General features: G+C 53.7%; 1 protein-coding gene across 1 annotated transcript; it reads right to left on the bottom strand.

Annotated features, from left to right (window-relative positions):
• Nucleotides 1-1,326: 1,326 nt before the first annotated feature.
• On the bottom strand, nucleotides 1,327-20,067 carry PADI6 (peptidyl arginine deiminase 6). The gene is made up of 16 exons (XM_090268674.1): nucleotides 19,958-20,067; nucleotides 19,051-19,231; nucleotides 17,203-17,275; nucleotides 14,820-14,887; nucleotides 13,966-14,077; nucleotides 13,100-13,225; nucleotides 9,882-10,060; nucleotides 9,523-9,626; nucleotides 7,425-7,536; nucleotides 7,005-7,112; nucleotides 6,642-6,796; nucleotides 5,711-5,867; nucleotides 5,486-5,609; nucleotides 4,324-4,394; nucleotides 3,019-3,180; nucleotides 1,327-1,795 (listed from the first exon to the last, which is right to left on the bottom strand). Exons 1-16 carry the CDS (start codon nucleotides 20,047-20,049, stop codon nucleotides 1,562-1,564), a joined length of 2,058 nt encoding a protein of 685 aa, XP_090124800.1. The 5' UTR covers nucleotides 20,050-20,067; the 3' UTR covers nucleotides 1,327-1,561.
• Nucleotides 20,068-23,379: the final 3,312 nt, after the last annotated feature.

Here is a 23,379-nt window from a genome sequence, read left to right as displayed (position 1 = left end):
TAGTGCTGTACTTGTCTTATTTTTTTTTTTATATATATATATTTCTTGGAGTAAACATTTTAAATAAACAACATCATTGTTTACTCTGTTTTGGCTTTTGCGCTTCTTTTTCAGTAGCTTGAAGGTAACAACACGATCAACTCCATTTTTCCTCGGCTCCCTGCACACGCACCCGGGCCTGCTGCCCACGCTGGAGCTCCCACCAAGGGGCTGTTGCAGGAGGACCCCGGGGCGCAATGGGTCCTTTTAACTTCTAGGCTTAAACTATATTGGGGCTTGCCTACCTGGACTTCTGTTATACACCACATTGGGGCTTTGAGAGGATGAGATGGGGCATGGAGCGCGCCATAGCAGGGGTATGTTTTGTGTGTCCTGAAACATCTAGTGCCATTTCCTACCCTCCCCCACCAGCTCTCCAAAAGGGAACTTACTGTCACTGGAGCATGGCCACAAATGTGCCCCTTCAGCCTGCACTGGCCCCTTAACCTGCAGTATGGTGAGCTCCCCACCAGGGGGCACCGAGAGGCCAGCTCTGTGTTCAGAGGCCCCCAGGCATTTGTCCTTCCCAAGCTGCTCCTCCAGGCCTGATTGGCTGAGCCACTCGGGACCATCTACCAGACCTTTGCAGCGGCCAACATTTCAACACTGCGCACTCCTCCATGGAGCCTTGGATCCTGGCTAGTTTACATCATCAGACCCACCCCTCCAGCAGGCATTGCTGTCATTCCAAGCACCTGGACTGTGGGAGAGGCAGGGGCGGAAACAGCCAGAATCATTTGCTGTAATTGCATTGTTGTGCCATTAGCACGGAGGCAGGCAGGCAGATGGGAATAGGCAGCTTCAGGTCCTAGAGTGGGCATTTATTTCCTTTCCTGGACACCTAGGCATAATGGGAGTTGACCCATGTGTGCCTTGTCCCTCAGAGGCTACACCTGCAGATCCCAAGGAGACCAGAGCCTCTGTCTGACAAAGCCAGCTGCTCATGAGGCCTGAAGGGCACCACCCTTCCTCAGCCAGGCCTCCCACAGCTCCAGCAGGCCCAAGGAGGAACCTTCTCCCTTCCCCCAGCCTGGTCTATCCCCTTTGGCTCAAGCTTCTAGACCTGCCCTGTCTCAGATGCATTTTTCTAGAGTAATTCAAACAGTCTGATTCCTATGACTTCTCACTACCGAGACACATTAAAGATGAGGAAGACGTAGCAACTTGTTAGCCTAGTCACCTGCCTCCACGAGTGGGACAGCTGGACCACAGGTATCCCACCTGCTCAGCTCTCCATCCTTAGCTGTTAACTTCCCCCAGACAAGGCAGCCACTGCCAGAATGCATTCAGAACAGCTATAGCTTTAATGGGTAGTGAGCAACCACTTCTCAGCTGAAGACAGTTGCCATCTTTATCCAAGGGGTTCAGGCTGGCAGCCTTTGCCCTCCCCCCACCACCACTGGATTCTGAGGGACAGAGGAACAGGGTAAGGAAGGGGTGTAGTGTCTCAACTCTCCAGTGACCCCCGCCCCCAAGCAGACAAGGGCACGGTGACAGTGGACCCTTTGCGCTGGACCTGGGTCTAAGGCACCATCTTCCACCATTTGTAGGCAAAGGGCATCCGACGGATGTTGGCGCAAGCACAGAAGTCTCCAATTTCAGTCAGGTAGCAATCAAAGTCGTCAATGAAGGTGCATTTGAAGCCCTGGGGCTCCAGCAACTGGCAGACCTTTTCTTCCAGGCAGCAAGTACCCTTGATCTGGGGCCCAAAAGGCTTGGGGATGCCCAGGTTCTTGCCCATCACAATCACCCGCAGCTGTCAGAGAGACAGGGTGGGCAAGGCCTGGACAGACTGGAGCCATGGAAGAAAGGCCCTGCCCATCTTGGTTAGAAGTTATCACTGGGTTCAATGCAAGGGAAAACCAAGCTGCCTCTGGTTGGACTAGACCAGGAAGAATAGCAAACACACCAGCACGTCTCCAGGTCTGCGTTCATACAGACATTGCTCGTCAAATCTTGGCAAATCCAACTCATTCCTGCTTAAGCCTCTAGTGGGCTCACCCCCACGTGATTCTCAGTAGCAAAACTAAAATCCTGCCTGGCTAAGGTCTGGTTCTGCCAGCTTCCCTGGTTCCTTTCTCTACTGCATTTCTTATTCTGGCCTTCAGTCCTGTTTGCTTCATCACCTTGCCTACCACTACTGGAATGTGTCCCCACCCCTAGCTTTGTCAGTTGACTTTGTCCATTTTTTACATCTCAACTCTAGCATCCTTTCTTCCTTAACGCAGTTTCTACCACAGTCCTCCCAGAGCCTACGACGGGCTTCTGTTCTGTGCCCAGAGGGCCACATTGGTCTTGAAAAGTTAGCAGGTGCCCACGTGTGGTTGATGAACGCAGGGCTTGTGTCCCTGGGCCCCAGAGAAAAGGTCTGCCAGTGTTTAAGGAATTGATGAGCTCAAACGTCAGAGTGCATGCTACATGCCTGCGTGGCAGGGCACAGTTGTGTGTGAAAGGTCAGCTGGCCAGAGCTGGAGTAGGTTTGGCACAGTGGGGTCTCACGTACATGCACACACCCAACTTCTCCCCTAGTCTACATAGGAACCGTTACTGTGAGTATGAGCTCTTCCCCGTCCCAGATGCGGCCCTGGTCGCAGGCTACGTGGACAGGAAGACCCTATCTCAGGAAGCTCACCCACAGTTTCAGCCAGCAGTTGGCTCGGCCCCCTCGACTCTGGTGGTAGCGCAGCATCTTGATCTGTGAGCTCGGCTGCACAGTGACTACCCCCAAGGTTGGGGGTTAGCCCAGGGCCCGGTCCACGGCCACTGCTTGGCAAGTCCCTCCACCCAGGCCCTGCATACTGCTCCATGAGGAAAGGGGTCCTCTTTTCACCTTCTGCTCAGGTGCCACTGCCTGCTTTGCACCCCCCCCCCCCTGTAGTCCAGCGCCACGTATGTTGGGACCAGCCAGTTAGCCGAACAGCATCCCCTGCCGCCCCCAATCCACCCAGGGGCCATCCAGCCCAGCCCTGTGCCTCTCACCAGGTTGGGGAAGTAAGGCCTGGCGTAGAGCTTCTCAGTCTGCTGGCCGGAGGGGACGTTCGTCAGCTGTTCCAAGCAGAAGAGCTGGGGGATGTCAATGATGTCCCTGTCCAGCAGGCCCAGCTCCCGCTTCAGGATGTCTCGGTTCAGGTTGATGCACTTCTGCAGGCCAGGAAGGAGTGAGCTCACAGGCGCGGAGGGTGATGGCCTGAAGCAGCTCCCACCTCCTCATCACTCACTGCGGCGAAGAGCCTTACATGGTGCCAGCCCTCTGACAAAGGGGGCACAGTCCCCTTTTTCTGAGAGGAGGTGGGGGGCTCGGATTAAAGGCCTGGTCTTGAGAGGCCAGGATCTCACAGCCAGTCAGCGCTGGGGAAGCTCTAGTCCTCATTCTACTTGTATGGCCCTCAGTCCTGGCCAGGGTGAGGGACCTGGTCAAGGCCAGGGGGCAGGAGCCGGGCAAGGGCATGAATAAGTCCTCAGACCAAGGCAGTCTGCTTCCATCCTTAGGAAGGGACTGAGCACTTCTCTGCTCGGCCAGGTAATGCCCAACACCAAGCATCTCCCTGGTCTGACACAGGGCATGACCCCTATACCCGTGATACTGTCCAGGGCTTTTTGGACACCATACCTGGCTGGTACCCACCCTGCTGTGCCAGGAGGCCTTTCCTGTTTTGGCAGAGGTCAGGGCACCAGTGCACTGTGAACGCACCTTGGGCAGGATTCATAAAGACCCAGTGGGTAAAGCAGTTTTGTGCTGTGTGACCCCGGGCAACTTTGCCCTTCCCCGGGCCTTGGCTTCCCTTCTAGAAGTCAAGCAGTCTCTTCTGGGAGCTCCTGTGCTTCTCACAGCCAGTGACCCCCATGTGCAGAGATCTGAGGGGCTGGCTGATTCGGAACACTGAGCCGATGGGCCGAGCATTGAGAAGGCCCTGGTCTGTTCCTAAGTCTCTGGTACTTAGCGTCTTAGACAAATCAGGAGTGGGGTCCTCTGCCCAGAGGTTGCTGAGCTACAGCACTGTTTTCCAATCAGACACTGTGAGTAACACAGTGAGGGAAGCATGAACTGGGCAGTCCTGTGGGTTCCAACCCAGTACCCCAAACTCATCGGTTTAGGCTAGTGACTTTATTCTGAGCCTGCCTGTCATACACAAGGTGGGTTTGACTTCACAGGGTTATTTCAAGGATTAATATATCTTGCGTGATGCTTGGGCTATAGTAGTTGCTCAGTTAGGAACTTGTCTAGATCATCATTGCCTCCCCCCACTTTCTGGAAAAGGTCCCCCACACATCCTCGGCTCCTACCTCCACATAGTCATTCTGCTTTCTCATGTTTTCATCAGCCAGAAGTTGATTGATGGTACTGGGCTCTCTCCCTGGAGGAAGAAGAAAGCAGGCCTGTAGGCTGGGAAGTGGGCAACATTGTCCAGGGCTGGCCAGACTCGAGCCCTGGGCATGGCCAGCTGGATGTATTCTTGGGCCAATGACTTGGGTGGGTGGCCTGACTAGTTTCCAGGGACTCACCTAGGTCAAATGTCACATCTAGGGACTGAATGGGGGCCGTGAAAGCCCAGGCAGGACTTCTACTGCCACCAGCCACTCTGTTCCTGATAGGATGGAGAGTCCCTGTGGTGGGGGTGGCAAGGGACTTCAGCCCCACTCACCTCTTACCTGCACACCCCTGTGCATTCTGTGACCTGTACAACCAGGCTACCTTCCATCTGTGATCTTGACCAGGTTATCTAACTTTGCTAGTCAGTCACCTTGTCTTTAGAACAAGTCAGCTGAGGTAACACAAAGAATAGCATGTGGTATGTGGTTCATGCTCAGTATATGTCACCTTCCATAGGAGCTCCGGGGACCATGAGGTTTCTGGACCCCACCCTGGAAGTTGGTTGAGGAGATCCTAGAGTGGGGCTCAAAGTCTGCCTTTCTAACAGGCTCCCAGGTGGCCCTCAGACCACACACTGAATAGCGAAGGTCTAGAGAACTTCCTAATACCCCTCACCCCCTTCCTGGGCTCCCTCACATTTAGAACTGCTGAGGCACCGGCTATACAACCTCTGCTGGTCCACTCTGTCCTCCTTCAGTGTGACCAGGAGACCCCTGAAGGCCCAATACCCAGGTACAGAGCCCAACATTCCCTACGTTGTTTCAGAGACTAGTGTTAGCATCTGGTCCTCCCCCTGCCAGTCCCCCACAGAGCCATCCACGTGCTGATGGTGTGTGAAGAGGACACACTCTGGCAGGCTCAGCCGTCCCAGAACTTCTGATCTGCCTGTGCCGTCCTGGTACCCGCAGAATAGCCCTGAACTGGAATAAGATGTTCTAACAGGGTACATGTTATGCTTTTACGTCTCCCTAGGATCCTTTCTGCCAGGAAAGACACAGTAAAAGGACTCTCTAGAACAGACACGTGGGGAAGAAGGGACAGGCCTCCGCTCTGTTGCTGGTCGTTCCCTTTTACCGTTAGAGAGGAGCTGATCCTCCCTCACTTCCTCAAACAGAGGCATGTCTCCATAGCCCTCCTTCTGTTTCTCCTGGAAGAGTCTGTAGCAGGAGCTGGGGCTGGCCAGGAGCAGCCAGAAGCCCTGGGAGACAGAACTAGGGTCAGACGCCAGCTTCCCCTCTGGAAGCTCCCACCGGTCTCTAGGAGGAGGCAGGAGACACCCTTTGCAGTCCCCACACAGACCTTTTCGCCCTCGCTCTTGACCTGTGTGGGGATGAAGCACATGAACTCGTCCACATGGCCGTTCATCAGCCAATCTGAGAAGAGTTCCACCGGGGCCTGGACTTGCTGGGCGTAGAGGAAGTCCCGCAGGTCCTTACTCATGTCCCGGCCCTCCGTGCTAAAGGGAAGAAGGAAGGAACAGCCATTGAGCCAGCATGGCCCAGGCTGGCCACCAACTACTCGCTGAGTGTCAGGCTACCTTCAGGTAACTGGCTGCTCCAACCACTGGGCTCAAGTGATAGTCCCCAGGGGATGGGATTAATAAGAACCCCTTACTTTCCCTGACCGGTGTGGCTCAGTTGGTTGGAGTGTTACCCCACAAAGCGAAAAGATCACTGGTTCGATTCCCCCCCAGTCAGGGCATGTGCCTGGGGTGCAGGTAAAGTCCCTGGTCAGGGCTCATGCAAGAGGCAACTGATGGATGTTTCTCTCCTCTTTCTCCATTCTTTCCCCCCCTCTCTAAAAATAATTTTAAAATCCCTTACTCTGGCCCAGTTCAGCACTGAGCCAAGAGATTTTAGAAAAAAGACTGGGTCTTAGGATCCAGTATTTCCTGGCTTTAGGTTATTGGCCACCAAGAAGTCTAGCTTTGAGGAAGGCCACCTAGAAGTCTACATCTTGTGGAAATGGCATCCTGTTGGGTCAATAGGCCAGCTGAATTTGGCATGCTTCAATTTAAACCCTGAAATTTTCACTCAAAGAATGAATATCTTTTTCTCCCTTTAGTTTCCTATGTGAATCGTAGACTCAAATATCCTTTGAGAGTTTAAGGAATGGACCAGGCAGATGATTTGTTGAGTCACATGGGAGTCAGGTAGAGCCAGGTGAGCTACCAGGGTCCCTTCCTTCAGTTTTAAGACATCTGGCCACCACCTGACCTCTTGCCTCTCACCTTGGGTAAAAGCTGCTGCCAATGAGGATCCTGCCTAGAGGATAGTCTTCCCCTTTGAACTTGACAGGTGGGGACACCATCAGGTTCCCAATGGAATCCATGCTGGCCACCCTGTGGTCCTTGGTGCATTGGATCATGTAGCCAATCCCTGGGCTCTGGAAGGAGACCCAGCCGGGGTGGTGGTGTTAGGGGGGATGGGCTTTAAGCCCCAGCCTTATCCCTAGCCCAGACTCTCAAGACTCCCACACCCCCTGCCCCCAGGGGCCACCTGGGCCCTCTTCCCTTGGCACCCCATCACTTCTGGGCAGGCACCAGGCCTGAGAGGTTGGACCAAGTTCACATCAGCCAGACCGAGCCCCACACCAGTGAGTATTTCATGGGGAAATCTTCGAGCTTGGCGACACGAGGGGTGTCAAGGACCAAGGAAAGAGTCTTGTGGGGAGCCTGGGTGTAGCAGAAGGCCATCTCGTCCTGGAGGGGAGAGGAAAATACGTTGTGATGTCGTCCTACTGCGGCTGCTTTCCAGCCTGTGTCTGGCTGGCTGGCCAGCCACAGTGCTCCCTGTACCAAGGCCACCTCTAGAGTGGTGGTCGGGGGCAATAAGAACCCCTTCTTCCTTCCAACTCCTGCCCAATCCTCAACTCAGGAACAACACCTTCTTGGGGGGCTTTCCCTGACCCATTCTAGCGTCCAATGGAAGCCTGAGATGTTTGCTGCATGGGCTACAGTTGGAGTCTCTCCTGCCCCTCCCCCACTGGCAGGTTTCCCCAGGCTGGGCGTTACCTGGAGCCACCTGCCCAGGCGGTTGGGGTCCTCGTAGACAGATGCCACCTGGCTGTTACTTTCCTCGCTGAGCTCCATCACCGTGTTCACAAAACCCTGGACCTGCAGCTCTCTGCCACAGGAGATAAGCAGGCTCTGGGAAGGTCTTCGAGGCTCCCCCCAGCTCAGGTCATGAGCTTACTGCCCCAGGAGAAGGGGTGAACCTCCTTCTGGTCAAGAGAGATTATGTCCCTGCCCCCAAGATAAGCGGAGCGGCTGTCCCCCATCCTCACAGAACACAAGCTGGTGGCTCAGAGCAGGTCTTGCCCAGCATCCCTCGGCTTAGCTCATGGCAGAGTCTGGTCAAGAATTGTTTGTATCAGTCTGCACTCCGGTGGCCTAGGACTCTGCCCTGTCCTTATCCTGCAGTCACATTCTCCAAGTACCTTCTACCCTGCCCCAGGCAGTTTGGGAATCACCCCCGGCTCTCCTGCCTGGGTCTGCCCAGAGGGTGGACTCTTCTGTCCCTGAGGGGTCGCAGGGAGTGGGGCTCGAAGCCTGGGACCTTAAGTGTCATTGTGCATAGCACCCTGGGATCTTTGCACTGTCATCCTGTACATTTGTTCCTTGTTGGAGATAAACAGTGATGTTTGAGGCTGTTTAAGACGATCACCCATTTTATAAACAGATCCTCATGAGCTGAATACCAGCAAAGTCACACTATTGGGGAAGTGTCAAAATGTATTCTAATCTGGTTCTAGGTATAAAACTTGCATTACTGTTTTAAGCTACTATTCCAAAAGCACCCTTTCCTGGGTATACAAGGCTACAGGGAGCTGATCGGCTTGACAACGTCTAGAACAGCCTTGAGGATGTATGCTGGGGTGTCTTGGCCTTCCGTGGTTAAGCTGGGCCAAGCCCGTGCCTGCATATCACCACTGTGGGTGACTCCCAGAGGACCCAGGTTTCAACAGATGCCTCCTGTGAGTGGACTTGTTTTGGGGTACGAAAGATAAAGTAGCAAGATCTGGTGTCTGCCTATGTGTTATTAGCAAAATTCCTCAAGCCCTTCCCTTTAAAAGTCTCGTTCTGAAACCTGGCATTCCTCTGAGGACCCTCCTCCCTACCAGCCCTCCCATGGAAGAGCTCTTTTTCTTTGCTACGCTACAGGCCGGGAAAGCGGGGAGGGGTCCTTCTTCCCATGTGCTGCTGCATCCGGATCATGATGATCTCTTTAGGTCTTTGACTTGACAGACCTTCTTATCTACCCTCCCTCAGCAGCTTCCCCCAGCAGTCACACCACCTCCAAGATCTTGATCTAACGTCTGGTTCCACCAACTCCAACTTCCCTGCTCGCCCTGTCTAGTCGCTGGGCCAGCAGCTTGACCTCACAGGGGCCTCTGGCCCTCGACTACTCTCATTCCCATCACCCTGCGTCTTCCCCTTTCTTCTCACCCGGCTTGGAGTCTACGAGGCATCATCACTATCATACCCCTGTCCAGCGTCTGCCTGGGTTTACTTGCCTGGCAAACCTCCAACCCTGGTTAGACCTGGTTCTGCATTTATGCTTCCCTGGAACTCAAGCTGCTGAAAATAGAGACCCGTCACCATGGGCTGTTCTCCAAGTTGTCCAGCTAAACAGGTCCTTAGCACTGGTTAACTTTAAACCACTGGACTGGGACCTGTTACAGCCCCAAGGCTATGCCCTGCTGGCCTTGGCCCAACCTCATCTCCCCTGCCCCTCCCCCTCCTTCCTGTCACTTGCTTTCTTTTAGCTCTACAGGCCCTCTTGCTGTCCCCAGGACACACTCTTGTCCTTGCCATTTCTTCCTTTTAATCTTTTGCTCTATAGCACTTGATACTACCTGACGTCATGCTGTTGACTTTGTCAGCCTTCCCATAAGACCAGGGGAGGGACCTCGCATTCATGGCTCCGTCCCTCACGATGTAAATGTTCAGACTCATACTGATGACCATTTTGGGGACGAGGCAGCTCAGGTAGAAGGATTTCACTTTCCTGGCGAGAGTCTAGTCCTCTTTACTCAACTGTCCCCAGACAGATAGAAGGGGGTACTAGATGTGGAAGTGGCCGGGCACAGGCAGCCCGAGGGGTTCTTACCTGCATAGGTAGACCTCAAGAGGCATCCGGGTGCTGGGGATAAAGATGCAAGGAGCCACTCTGAACACTACCGTGTCCTTGTGTACCAAGGTCTCTGGAACTGACTGCAATAGAAAACACGGTCCTTTGGCGGCTTGGTTCCATATCAACCCTCTTTCCCATCCCCCTAGGACTCCAGCTGCCCAGTCCAGCCCACCTCCAGGCACTCACCTGTCCTCTGCTGCTCTTTCCTCCAAAGGCAGCATGAAACCCCAGCTCCACCCACCGAGCCTTGTCCTCCCCTCTCCTCCCAGCCCAGAGGGATGTCCCTTCCCACACAGTCCCTCCCCCAAGGGTGGCGTGTCTTCTCAGGGATTTACCGGGTCTTGAGACTCTTGCACCAGGGAGAGAGAGTAGGAAATCAGGCCAGAGAAGCTGGCGGATGGGAACTCCGTAGCCTCCACGTAGAAGGTCTTCTTCAAGTGGTCCTCCAGGGGGGGAAAGGTGTAGGCATGCTGGTCAGACCCCAGGACCAACTCGAAGCTGCTGGAACCATCTTCTAGGAAGGAGAGGACAAACAGACCAGCTGTCACCAAACCTGATGGCCCAGGGTATTGGCTCCTTCCTCACATCAGAAGCCAGGCTGGGAGTTCCAGGAGAGCAGGAGCCCAGCTGGCTTTTCTGTCCCTGTGTTTCTAGTGTTTAGGGACAAGGGCCAGTTAGGCACGGACATGCTTCAAAGGCCTCTCACACATCAGGACTTGGGACTGATACAAGTGGCTGCCTTCAAAGCATTCAGTATGGGGTGAAGACTCACAGTAGGTGGTCTGCATACTGACCAACAATGGGCAGAATGTCGTAAAGTCTTGAAGGTGAGAACCGAAGGGGACGTGGCAGCCTCACCCGAGAAATCTGACACTCCCTAAGTTCTAGGAAGCAGCAACAACAACTGTCTACGGGGTGGAACAGGCCCCATTCAGAGGTTCTGAAGCAGGTGAGAAACTTCCTATCATGGGGGTTAAGCCCACTTTGTTCCAGCTTTAGATCATGAAATACGAAACCACGCACAGAAGAGAGCAGAAGAAAGTAGACCTCATAGACTTGTCTCTGCTTAATTTGATCCCAAATCTGTTCATTCTCCATCTCTGGAGATCACTGTGGCCCAGGGCCACCACGCTTCCCCACCTGGACCACTTCTCCCTATCTGGCTTTCCTGCCATTGTCCCCATCCTTCTAAACCACACAGTGTGAGAGCCAGAGCCCCAATGACAGCTGCTCCGGCTTAAAGCCTCTGGGTGGATTCCAGCTTTGGAAACCACAATGTAGTTTGACCTTGACTACCAAGGCCCTGCAGGGTCTGGGCCCTGCATCCTCCTCATACATCATGTGTAGCCAGAGGTGAATTAAGGTCGGTTGAAGCCCTGGGCATAGAAGAAAATATTGGGCCCCTTAAAAAAAAAAAAAAAAAAGGGAAAATGAAAATACATGTTAACCATATTTTATGCAGCGTAGTAATGAAACCAAACTTGGGTGTCATTAGAAAAAAGTGTCAAGTTGGGGTTTTGCGGGGCCCTTCAGAAGTCGGGGCCCAGGGCGCGCGCCTGGTGTGCCTGCCGCGCCCACCGTTAAATCCTCCTCTGGCTCATACATCACGTGTAGCAGGTGGCTGCTGTGGGCACAGCTCTGGTTCACTGGCCTCTTGCTCTCATCCACAGTTCTGCAATGGCCTGAGTGGGGGCTTGGCCCTCCCCAGGGACTCTAGCTACTAGCAATTATGCAGAAAAACCTTCTTAAAGGTACTGAAGGTGCTGGCTGTGGGCTTGGTCTCAGTTCTCTTGCTTCTGCTGCTGCCGGCTGTGTGTAGGCTGGGCCAGCTGGGGCCGCTTCTGGGGACTTCTGCTTTGAGCCTGCCTGGAGGCTTCTCCACTGGCCCTGAGGCAGGCCTCAAGGGGGTCAGTGTGGACAATGTAAGCCTCCCACCAGGACCCCCACAGATCCCTGGCCCAGAGATTCGGCCCTTTGGACTCACTACAGAGGTTCTAGCTATTTGCTTGGTGCACTATGGGTTCCCAACTCCATAGACTGAATCATGGCTGACCACCATTCAGCCCCCTAGAGCGGCTGCAGACCCTTCAGCTATGCCAGGGCTCTGGGCTCCCCATAGCCGCTCCACCTAAGCTGATTCATGAGGGAGTGGTGAGGGTGAGAGGGTCCCAAGTTCGCCAGCTACAAGCCCCTGACCAGCCATCTCCGTCCTTCTGCACTTGACCCTTGGGGGGGGGGGTGCTTCTCTTGGATCTAGTTGCTCATTTTTAAGCATAGCTAACATTCCATTGTGGACTCACTCACTGTGTGCCAGGAATGTGGCGAAGGCTCTCAGGCACCACAGAGTCCCCTTTGCCTAGACAAGGCCCTTCCTGCCTTCGTCTCACAGGGCTGGTCCTGCTCCTCAGTTCTTAGCTCTGCACCACCCCCCCCTTGAAATTTTCTACCCTCACTCCCCATCCCCTGCTTGGTCCTTAGCTGTCTAGTCCATCCTGTGAGCGGGTATGAGCTTGTGCTTCCAGAGACAGAGCCCCAGGGCCCAGAGCAAACACCCATTTGAGCTGTGTTCTCTTCTGTCTTCCAGACGCCCACTGGGCCTAGAGGTGGGGCAGGTGCCCTGCTCGTCACCAGCCCTTCTGACCACCTCTTCGTCCCTTTGACGGGCATGCCACCACATCCTTTCTCGTTGCCGCTGACCACCATCCTCACTGTCCTCCGTGGATTGTTCTAGCACTGGCTTGTCTCCACCACTGTTGTGATCATTGCTATAAACTCCCTCGACCAGGCCCCCTACACAGTCTGCCCTCCCCTTTGACCTTATTTCAATGGGCGTGGAGTTCTACACCATCTGAGATGCCCATGTGAAAGCTCATGACCCAGACATCACCTCTGAACCAGACTTGACATCTTCTTCCTATCTTTTTCTCTCATCGCTACCCCCATCGCAGGGATTCGTCACCCCCAGCCCCAAACCTCCCTAATGCCAAGCCCCCTTCCCCCTGGTCCTTTCCACCCTCCTCACATTCCAAGATCCAGCAGTATACCTGCTCCCTCGCACACTGGACAGCTCCCACACCTAGACCTCAACGCTGATTAAACCAAGTCTGTAAAACTCTTGCCTCTAAGCAGCCAGAGAACCCATCTTATTAAAAGATTGCATTTAAGACGCGCTCAAACATCAGAGCGGGTCCTCAGCACTATCTCTCAGAAATTATTATTTCATTTGTGTCCTTTAATTCCCGCTTCCAGTATGCTCATCCCTACAATTTTCTCCCAGGTCGGTCCCACCTGCACACAGATGTGCTGTGTCCACCACCTTTAGACACTGCCCCCCTGACCCACGCCCTCAGCTCTTACCTTTCATACATTTCCCTCTAGGACAGTTCCTTCCACGGCCTATATTCACTGTGCCTGTGCACGGCAGACCCTGACCTGCACCTCTAGGTCCCCAGTGGGTTTCTGAGGGGACTCTGCCAGGTGTGGGTGTGGCCACCACTCACCCAGAGGTGAGAGAGAGAGTAGCCAAAGCTGGAGCAGGTGCAAGAACACTCACCTTGGGGCCGATAGACCATGGCCTTCTTCGCCTCTTCCTTGGAGGTGTGGAGAACCAGCCGGTGGTTCCTTAAAATGCTGCTGGGCCCCTGAACGGTCAGTACCATCTGGGACAGATTCTTTATTTCTAGGCAAGAGACGAAGCAAAGGTTCAGGGCTTCTGAAGGTCAGCGCTCCAGGGGGCGGGCCTTGCATGCCGGACCTTCGGCCTCCCGCTCTGGCCTAGGCTGCCCAGGTCTGCATGTTTTGCTCCCTGCAAGGCCACAGGCAACTTGCAATCCTTGAGTGAAGGTGGCATTGACCCCCCCCCATTGTAGTCCACAAACACCTGGAACAGGGCCTGGTGCGGTCAGCTCAGCGAGAGCCTCCCTCCAGTCTTGGTGTGAACCAGGACATTTGTTCTGCTACTAAGATCTAGAACCAAGGTCCCAACCACATGTCAGGGCCAGAGTCATGCTTGCTTTTGCCGGAAGACAATCAGACTACAAGAGAATTTTTAGGGAGAGTCTCACATATCCCTTTGTGTCTTCATTTAGTCTTCGCATTTACCTTATAAGGCCAACTATATCATGCCCATTTTACAGATAGCAAAACAAGACCGGGGGAGCTAAGCTAACATGCTCAAGTTCATAGCCAGGAAGTAACAGTTCGCTACATCAGATTCCATGTTCTTCCCAAGGGGCCACGTGGCCCCTTTCTTCCTATTTACAAGGTTTAAGTCAATGATCAGATACTTGATCGGCCCAGACTGGGGACATCCTCCTGGAATCTGTTTGCTGCGGGGTAGGGCAGTGAAGCCACAGGGAAGGCAGACCCCAAGGAGGACAGGTAGCAGTAGTCCCAGGTCAGGGGCCAGGTCTTTCTTACCCTCTGAAGAGAACACCTTCTTAGTTTTGTCTGTGACCTGGCCCAGATCAGCAGGATTGCAGTTCACAAGCAGGATGGCACCCCAGCCACTGGGGCCCCAGACCCAGTTTTTCTGCAAAGACGACAGAAACGTTGGTTCAGGAAGATGTCAGGTAAATGCTCTGTTTCCCTGTTGCTACCCCCGAATCGGGGCAGAACCAAACGTTTCCTTAAGGGTGATAGGAACCTCTAGATGAGAATCTGCCAATTCAGGTGCCTTTCAGGAACAGGAAGGTGACATCAGGTAACTGGGCCAAGAGGAAGGGGCAAACATATCTAGGGATGGGTCACCAGTTTTCTACTCGGTGTCTGGGGAAGGAGGGACTGAGGCCAAATGGAGGAGACATGCTCCAGCTGAAGGGGCAGCTAACCTAACTCCCTGCTCTGGCTGACTATACCACCAGGCTGGAATGTGAACATAGTATCGCCAGACATTCTAGGGTTTTTTAATTTGTTTTTTGTTTTAAAGATTTTAAGAAGGGAAGAGAGGGAGAAAACATGGATATGTGAGAGAAACATCCATCAGTTGCCTCTCCCACATCCCCAACAGGGGACCTAGCCCACAACCCAGGGATGTGCCCTGACCAGGAATCGAACCGGCAAATTTTTGGTTTGCAGGATGACACCCAACCCACTGAGCCATACCAGGCAATACTAGTTTTTGTTGTCTTTTAAATCTAGAAATTGAGTCCATCGGCTCTGATTTGTGTTGCAGCAACTTGACTTTACAGGCACTGTGAAGGTCTGGTAGAGAGGGTGTTGGCCCTATCAGGCTCAGGGCCCCCAGGCCTGCACCCTGACCCTGGCAGCCTCACCTTAGCCCAGTTGTCACTTGCCATCTCGACTTGCCCACGGCGATAGATATCCACATCCAGGGAGACCACTGCAACAGGAGGAAAACGTCTCAGCCCCCCAGACCTGCTGGAGGGAGCCTCGGAGCGGTAGCTAGCCAATGCTCCAGGGCCACCCAGCCTTCAGGCACGCTGTCGGCTTAGCTGGAAAAGTCCGTCAGAGGCAAACTGCTTATATGAGCAAACCTGGAGAAGCCCAGGTATTTACGTATGTGTCTCCCACAACCTCTTGGGAACTCATAAAACAAGTCCTCTGTGGTCATGATGACATTTTGTGTCTGATGGCCTCTACCCAGGTGACTCTTACCTGGAAGGGCTCACCTGCCTAGCCTTCTGGAAAGCTCCTGGCACACTAAGATAGGGGAAAGGCTCAACACCTAGAAATTGCAAGTCCCTTTAGAGGTCACCGACCCAGGCTCTGCCCAAGTATCAGCACAGTGGCCCTTCCTCCTGTTTTTATGTTTCCCTGTCTACCCCTTCTCACCACATAAGTGACCACCCTATGGCTTTCTTTTTTGTCACCCGATATGCTATTTCTCAGCTGGAATGTCAGGGCCATGGGAACAGGCCTTGGTTGCTGCTATATACGCAGCAACTGGTACAGATGCTCAGGACCTGATGCCTGCTACTAGTCAGGCACTGTTCTAGGTTCTAGGGCTACAGTCGCATGCCGGACAGACCCTATCTTCAAGTGTAAGGGTGTGTGCGCATGTGCACGCACCCATGTGGCAGGAGACGGAGAATAAGTACAATACACACATGTCCGATGGTAAAAGTGCCAAGAAAACAAGGGATGGAGCAAGCTGTCTTAGTTTTAAGTTATCAGAGAAGTCTTCCAAGTTGAAATGTGAACAGAACCTGAAGGCAGCCAGAAATTGATCCATGTTCATATCTGGAGTAAAAGCAAATTGAATAGGAAGTGCAAGGTGGCAAATTCAAGGGTCAAAGACACCAATGTGCCCAGAGCAGAATGAGCAAGGGGAAGAGAAATAGGGCACAGGTTGGAGGTCGTGTGGGCTGGCTTAGGTAGGTGCTGTGGGTAACCATGACCCTGGCTTGGATCGGAGGAAATGGAAGCAGTGGGAGGCTTTGATCCAAGGAGACATTATCTGATATCCCTTTCCAGGTGTGCCGCTCTGGGGGACAAGTTAAGGCTGGACCTGTAGAGGGCAAGGATGGAGCAGGGCACCCCACTGGCAGACATGCGCAGTGACCCAGGCAGGAGGACAGAGGCTCCGACCAGGCAGAGAGCCTCACAAGTGATTCCAGCTGAACTTAAGGTAAAGATTCAGGGATCAACATGGGCCAAAGGAAGACACCTGATTGGCTAGAAGGATCGACTACTAACTATGGTGATGAGGAAGGTACTTAAAGACAGGTGTTTGGGGTAGAGAGATTCAGTCCCATTTGGGATCTATTAAGCTTAAGACGTTGGTTAGACACTCAAGTTGTGTTGGGTCAGGAGGTAGCCAAGCCAAGTTTATGGGCAACACCTGCCTAGAGGGTTTTGGGAGCCGTCTGTCTGCAGAGCCACCTGATAGGTCCTTTGAGCCCTGAGCCACTTCAGGGCTCCAGGAAGGACCCAGCACAGCGATCTGAGAAGGAACCACCAGCTGTGTAGGGGGGACACTGAGAACAGGGTCCCTGGAGTGTTTCAAGTGAAATACGTGAAGAAAAAACAGCCAGTTATATTCAATGCTGACAAAGGTAGAGGAAGACAGAGCTGGCCATGGGACTCCGTGAAGAAGGTCTTAGGACCCTCGATAAGGGCAGTGTTGGAGGTAGGTATCTAATTTGAGCAGGTTCAAGAGGATGGGAGGTGAAATTGAGGCTGCAGAGATGGCTCCAAAGGAGCAGAAAGGTGGGGAGCAAGTTTGAATATAGAGTTAGGTTTAAGAAAATAAATGGCACAGCTTATTAAAAGAATAGGCATTACAGGCATTACAGTTTGTTCTGGATCGATACAGAAGGGGAGGGGAGGGGGGCCGCGGCGTCCTGCCTCAGTAAGAATTACTGAGGGAATGTTCTCAAATGTGAGTGAGAGGGGAAAGGACCCAGTGTGATGAAAAGAACTCTGAACCAGACATTTCATCCACTGGCACCAGACGCAGGGACGTGGGTAGATGGTGGGAATGCGCGGATGTTTGATGGCCTCTGTTCTCAGAGAATTTAGGTCAGCAGAGAGTGAGGGTGGGGGAGAGGCGGCTGAGCTTTGCGGAGAACGCACATTGTATGTCGAGTGAATCCCTCCAGGACCCATGGAAGGCATCTCACGACAGGGAGAGCCCCTTCCCCCCGGCTGCTGCCAAGCTCACCGTTCCTCTCCGGGGGTGGGAGTAGCACTCACCGATGCCAGTGAGGTAGAGCTCAGCTGTGGCCACGGGAATCGCCTCATCGGGCTGATAGTACGAGACCACGACCTGTGGAGACAACACCCAGGACCCACGGGAGCAGTGAAAGGGCAGGAGCGGGGCCTCGGCCATGGACCTGCCTGCTTCCAGCCCCTTGACCTTGGCCTCACGTTACAGCTTCTGACGTCTCGCTGGGAGCCGGTACAGGGTCGCTGTGCTGTAACTCAGACTAGGCGAAGAGCAACCCGTTTAACATGCCATGACCACTCCAAAGACTTCCACGCTCAGGCCTCGTAACAACCCATGTAAGGGGTCTCTACCCCCAAGGGCAGAGAGATCAAGGGACTTGCCTGTGTCGTTCATCCAGAAGGGGTAGCACAGGATTGAAGACCCAGACTGCCTGGCTCTAGAGGTCAAGCTTTAAATTACGCTCTACGTTCTCCTCACTATTCCTGCCTTCCTGAGATTCACCTGTCACCCCATGAGCTGGGCTGTGGAGAAGTGAGGCCTCCAACAGGTTAAGCCACACACTCAAAAGAAGTGGGACACCTGGGGCAGGGACTGGAATTGGATCTCAGTCTTTCCTGTGCCCCAAGCCAGCCTCTGCTTCCAGACAAAGACTTGCCCTTCAGCCATTGGCCTTGACCACAAGTCCATCATGAACCAGAGAACTAAATGTTAGCTAGGTCACACTTACATGTGTGCGACCCCCACCTGCTCCTAAATGGAAGCTCTGCCCTCACAGTCAAGTATATCAATCACTCCGTAGGCCACTCCTGACAGTGCTGGAGGCTGAGCCCTGGGCAGAGAATGTTTCTCAGGTCGTCTGGACTCAGCTGGGACACATCACAGCCTCAGTTCTCACCAGGGAGACTCAAAAGTTCTTGTCCTGCCTCTAGGGCACTGTCTGCCCAGGGCACACAGCGTAGAATGGGCATGTACCACCCACCTCCCAGCAGACTGCTCCAGCAGGTTCTGCTGATAGACGCCCCTGGTCCTGAATGGGCCTCATCTGTGATCCTCACCCTCTGCATCAGAGTGGAGTCACCTGGAGGGCCGTGAACTGCCGCTGTCAGGACCCGCCCTGAGGATGATTGAACTGGTAGGGGCTGTGGTCCAGGTGTTGAGTGTTAGAGACCCTGGTGCTTCTAATTACTCTGCACGAGTATCTGCTGCCACCACAGACCCACCACCTAACCCATGATGAACCTGTTGGCCTATTCTACCAGGCAAAGGCAACCACCACCTGCCCCAGGTGCCCCAGGAGGGAGACAGCTTGCCCAGGAGAAAGGGCACAGACTTGGGCTCAAGTTCTGGATCTTCCCCTACTCTAGTTACGCCAATTAATTTGGCATATGTAACATGGGGTAAAGCCGACCTCTGTACAAAATACCTACGTACGCAGCATGAGTTTAATATACGTTAGTTCTTAAGTTTCATTAGAATCTCCACCTCCAGAAGACTAGCCTGAGCCAAAAAGCTCATTTGAGTTCTGCCGAAACCTTTTAAGGCAGGCTTTCCAAGCAGCTATTTGGAAGCTAGCCCAGCATCGCGGTCAGAAGCCCACATGGAGACAGACATGTCTAAGCTTGAGTCCCAGTGCTCCTCATTACTGACTTGGGCAGGGCACTTCCTCTCGGGGCTTCCATGTATCTAACTGTAAAGTGAGGTCACAGAGTGCCCATGTCACAGGCGTGTTGCAAGCGTGAAAGAAGGCCAGACATGCAAAACACTTGGTACTAAATTTTTCACAGACGCAGGAAGCGCCAGCTGGGAGGAGGGAGACCCTGGGGTTGGGTTAGCTCTACTCTGCCTCCCTCCCCAGCTCCCATCCCCCGGCCTACCTTGTCCCCGTCGACAGCAAGGCTGGGGGATGTCATCCTCACCAGCACATCCACGGGGTCTGACAGAGGCAGTTCGGTGGCGGCCGCCTCCTCGGTTATTGCCGAGCCCGCGTTGCGGATGTCCACCAAAACCCCCGGAGAGCCACCAACGGTGAAGGACTTGCACTTCTGCGGGGCACACCTGGTTTGCACAAAGAGGGGACACACAGACTTGAGGGCACAAGAGTCTTACCTTCTCAGCCTAGAGTGCAGCTGATATGGTGGGGGATGACCTCCCATTCTCTCTCTCCTTAGTGTGTAGAAGCACCCTAATTTATGGTCAGGGCAGTTTTGGGGGTCCTGCCACCACTTTATCCTTATTTTTATCAACCCCTACTCTAGGGACCCAGGTCCACCTCCCACGAATGTTCTAGAAACTACCAAAGCCACATCTTATTTATAAACTCCCAACTCCCAAGGAGAAGGAGCCACAGGGGTCCCTAGAGCAGAAGAGACATGGCCTGGGCCTTGAGAGGTCTGTGTTATGACCCCAGGGAAGACCTGGCCTCTTGTGAGTGTCACCTCCCCACTAAGACTCCAGTTGACAGGAGTCTCCCTTGAGAGTCAGCCTCACCCCCATGCCAGAGATGAGGGGACAGAGAGGGCGGAGCCCTTGCTCTGAAGGCCCCCCAGCCCGCAAGGGGCAGAGACAGGATTTTGGTCCAGAATCCTGCAGCGTCAGGCCTGGGAAGCCCTTAGGGACCCAAACTTGGCTCCTTGAACTAAGGCAGGATGAGGTAAGATGCAGAGAAAGGAGAAAACCTCAACCCCCACATAATCCAGGGGCAGCCCCAGGAGGGGCGCCTGGTACCAGCCTCCCTGCCCAGACCCACCCCCAGCAAGCCCTGGTATAGCCCCAGCTCCTCACCCCCTGAGATCCAAGCAGATCTCCGTGCCCAGCACACAAACGGCATGGACAGGGCTGTCCAGGGACAGGCGGATGATGCTCTGGGAAGACATGGCACGGCCCTCTAGGCTAACCACCCTCACCCAGCGCAACAACCCCAGCTGAGCCCGGGGCTCCCCACTGCCCTCCCCTCTTATGCGCTCGGGACCTCTCCAGCCCGCCCCCTTGTTAAGAAGCCTTCTGCAGCTGCCCAGGTGTGACTGATTTTCTCCACTGAGGCTGCAGAGGAGCAGGTGGGGACCAGAGCCCCTCCATCACAATTTATTAGGCAGCTTGTGCCTGCAGTCTGTGTGGGCTGCTGCTTAGGTCTCTGGCTTTTAGCTGGGAGCACGCGGGCCTGTGGGACAGGTCAACCTGGCCACAGTACTGGAAGCTGTCAGGAGCGAGTCTGCAGAGGTGTGTGGGGCTGTGCTCAGGCTGGTAGCGAGTGGTAGCAGTGCCAGGCTCTGGGGTCTCAGTTCTAGGGGTGTGTGTTCTGGAAATTGACGAGGTGAGCCCTGCAAAGTGCTGGACCAGTGGTTCTCAATGCTCGAGTGGATGCAAAAACCACCAGGAGTCGTTCAAGTTGTAGATCGTGGGCCTGGCAAGTCTGGGGTGTGACCCAGGAAGCCATGTCTTGATGAGGGGGAGCTCCTCGTTCTCACCGAGTCACCAGCTCGCTGTGGGGCTTGGCAAATGTTGATAGAAAAAACCGAGGAGCCCGTGCTGAGCCGAGCTCACCAGCTGCTCCTCATCTCCACTGAGTTCACTGAGCAAAGAAATGAAAACTCCTGCTCCAGCCCAAGGGACTCACCAGCTAACTTTAAAACAGTGTTCATTTCATGTTTTCCAGTGGGGGTTATGGTTATTCTTCAATAGGTACCATAATCACATGGTTCCAAGTTCAAAAGGGGCTTGCCACAGAGTCTCCCTCCTTCTCTCACCCACTCAGTTCCCTTACTTACAGGCAGTCAGTGGCTTTAGTTTTTTTCTATGTCTTTCCAAGTAAATCTTGTGACCAAGCAAACATGTACGTATATCCTCCCCTTATTTTTACATAAATGATAGTATATGTTCCATAGTATTCCTTACCTTGCTTTGTTCACTTCATAGTATAATTCAGACAGGAGGTCTTCGTATCAGTATGTAAAAAGAAGCCTTGTCCCTTTTTATGGCTGTATAGTATTCCACACAGGGCTGCACCATCCTAGATATTCATACCAGCATTTGTTTTCAGGTTTTTCCCTGACACACGACACTGCTATGAGTAACCTGTGTGTAAGCTGGTGTACTGAATGAAGACTGCTCAGTTAGCCAGGCTTCTTAGATTGGGAATTAAAAGTAAAAATAGACCTCTGTGGAGGGTTTAAGCACACACCATAACTGTCAAGGGTGGCTTTGTTTTGGGGGGTTGCCAAAGAGACCCTAAAACCCCTCTGGTTGGGTTGAAGGTGGCAAAATTGATGAGGCACCTGCCCACCCATCTGCTCGCACAGCTGGCCAGAGGTGGGCTGCAGGGGAGCTCTGTCCCTGCAGTCCTCGGAGAGCCCTGCTTGGTGCCAGGGCTCTGTCTGAGCAGAGTGGAATGGGGCACCCTTGGTTTTTCTGGACATGAAAGGGACTTAGAGAGACCTAGAGGGGGCCTTGCTCCCCCTCCAGGGGGCTTCCTGTTCACCACTGAATTCCCAGTTCCCACAAAAGTTCTGGACATAGTAGGTGCTCAATGAATTCTTGTACAGCAAATGACTAAATGATCCCCAGCCCCACCTCCATCTCCCCAAAGGAGAACTCAGCAGGTATCCACGAGGCTCTCCAACCAAAACGAAGGGTTTGCTACCACAAAGCAACATTACAGAGGCAGGCCCAGAGCCTCTCGGGGTGCTCGTTCAGTGTAGGAAGGTCTCCACTCCCTCTTCAGTAATCAAGTCCCATGGTCAGAGTCAGGGCACTTGTCTCCCCACCCTCCTCCACCCCCAGATGCTATAAATTGGCTTCTGGTGGGTCACAGCAAGTCCTCCTGGAACTGTCTTCTGCCAACTCCCAAGGGTACACCCCCCCCTCCAAGACGGCTACATACAATGTGAAGGACAAATGCCAGACTGCTTATCTTAATTCAGGACAACTCCAAGGGCCCATCCCAGCCCTAGAGCTTCCCACGGGATTACACGAAACTATGGTGTTTTCTTCCAGGCTCATCACGTCCCAAAGTGCCCCCTCCCAGGTGTGGATCCTAAAAGCCCACCCCGAAACCTCCTGCAAGCCAATCTCCCTCTCAGAATCAAGCACAAAACAGTCGTCAATCTCCATTCAGAAGTTCAAAAGTCCAGACCCATGCAAAAAACAACCCTCCGAACTCGGTTTTCTAAATTTCAGTCTTTCCCATTAGGGTTTAATGGAGGGACTCAGCTTAGGGCTGTGGAGAGGGGACGCTCAGCTTCTTTCTCTCCTTTCTGCCTGCCCCAGCCGGCAGACGGTGGTTCCAGACCTGGAAGAGGTTGAATAATAACCCTGAAAGCTCCTGGGCCCTAATCCCTGGAGCCTGTGCTATTTCATCAACAGAAAGAGGCTTTGCAGATGTGAGTCCATTTACAGGTGTGACTGAGTCTCTGAGATGAGGGGATTATCCTGAATTAACTGGTTGGGCCCTAAATGCCATCACATGTGTCCTCATAAGAAACATAGGGAGATTTGACCCACTCACAGGAGAAGGTGCTGTGACCACACAGGCAGAGATTGGAGTGATGTAACCACCAGCCAAGACCAGCTGGCAGCCACCAGAGGGTGGAAGGGCCAGGGAACAGATTATCCCTAGAGCCCCCCGAGGGGACATGGCCCTGCTGACACCTTCATTTCAGCCCAGTGAAACTGATTTGGGACTTCTGGCTTCCAGAACTCTGAGAGAATGAATTTCTGTTGTTTTTAGGCACCCAGTTTGTGGTCCTTTGGTACATCCGCAGCAGGAAACTAATCCGTGACCCCTGGGGGAGAGAGGGGAGTCGGGTGCTGGGGGAGGGGGGCAGGAAAGTTCTTGCTCAAGAGCACTGTCCCAAGGCGCTCTGTGGGGCTGGTAGAACTTATACCTGGTGCCTTCCCCATGTGGGCTTCCCTGGCTCCGTGACAGATGTCCCCCACCCGCCATGGATGCTCACCTGCATTTCCCTTGATGTACAAGCCGCTTGAGCCACCAGCTTGTCTCTGGATCCTGCACAGCCTCAGGAGGCCGTCGCTGATGCAGGCAGCCCTATCAGTAAGGTTTGGGGATGACCTCACACCAACGTCCTCTGTACAAGGTGCCTTTTCTGGTCCACAAGAAATACTAGGCACATTTTGCCCCAGCAGGCTGGGGGTGGGGGGGGGGAGGGGGGCAGCTGATTCTCTTCAACGAGGCACGTTTTCACCAGGTT

Source organism: Furipterus horrens, unplaced genomic scaffold (assembly GCF_987537825.1).
Source record: "Furipterus horrens unplaced genomic scaffold, mFurHor1.1.pri manual_scaffold_3, whole genome shotgun sequence".
Lineage (NCBI taxonomy): Eukaryota > Metazoa > Chordata > Mammalia > Chiroptera > Furipteridae > Furipterus > Furipterus horrens.
This window is presented reverse-complemented; position numbering and strand designations above follow the sequence as displayed.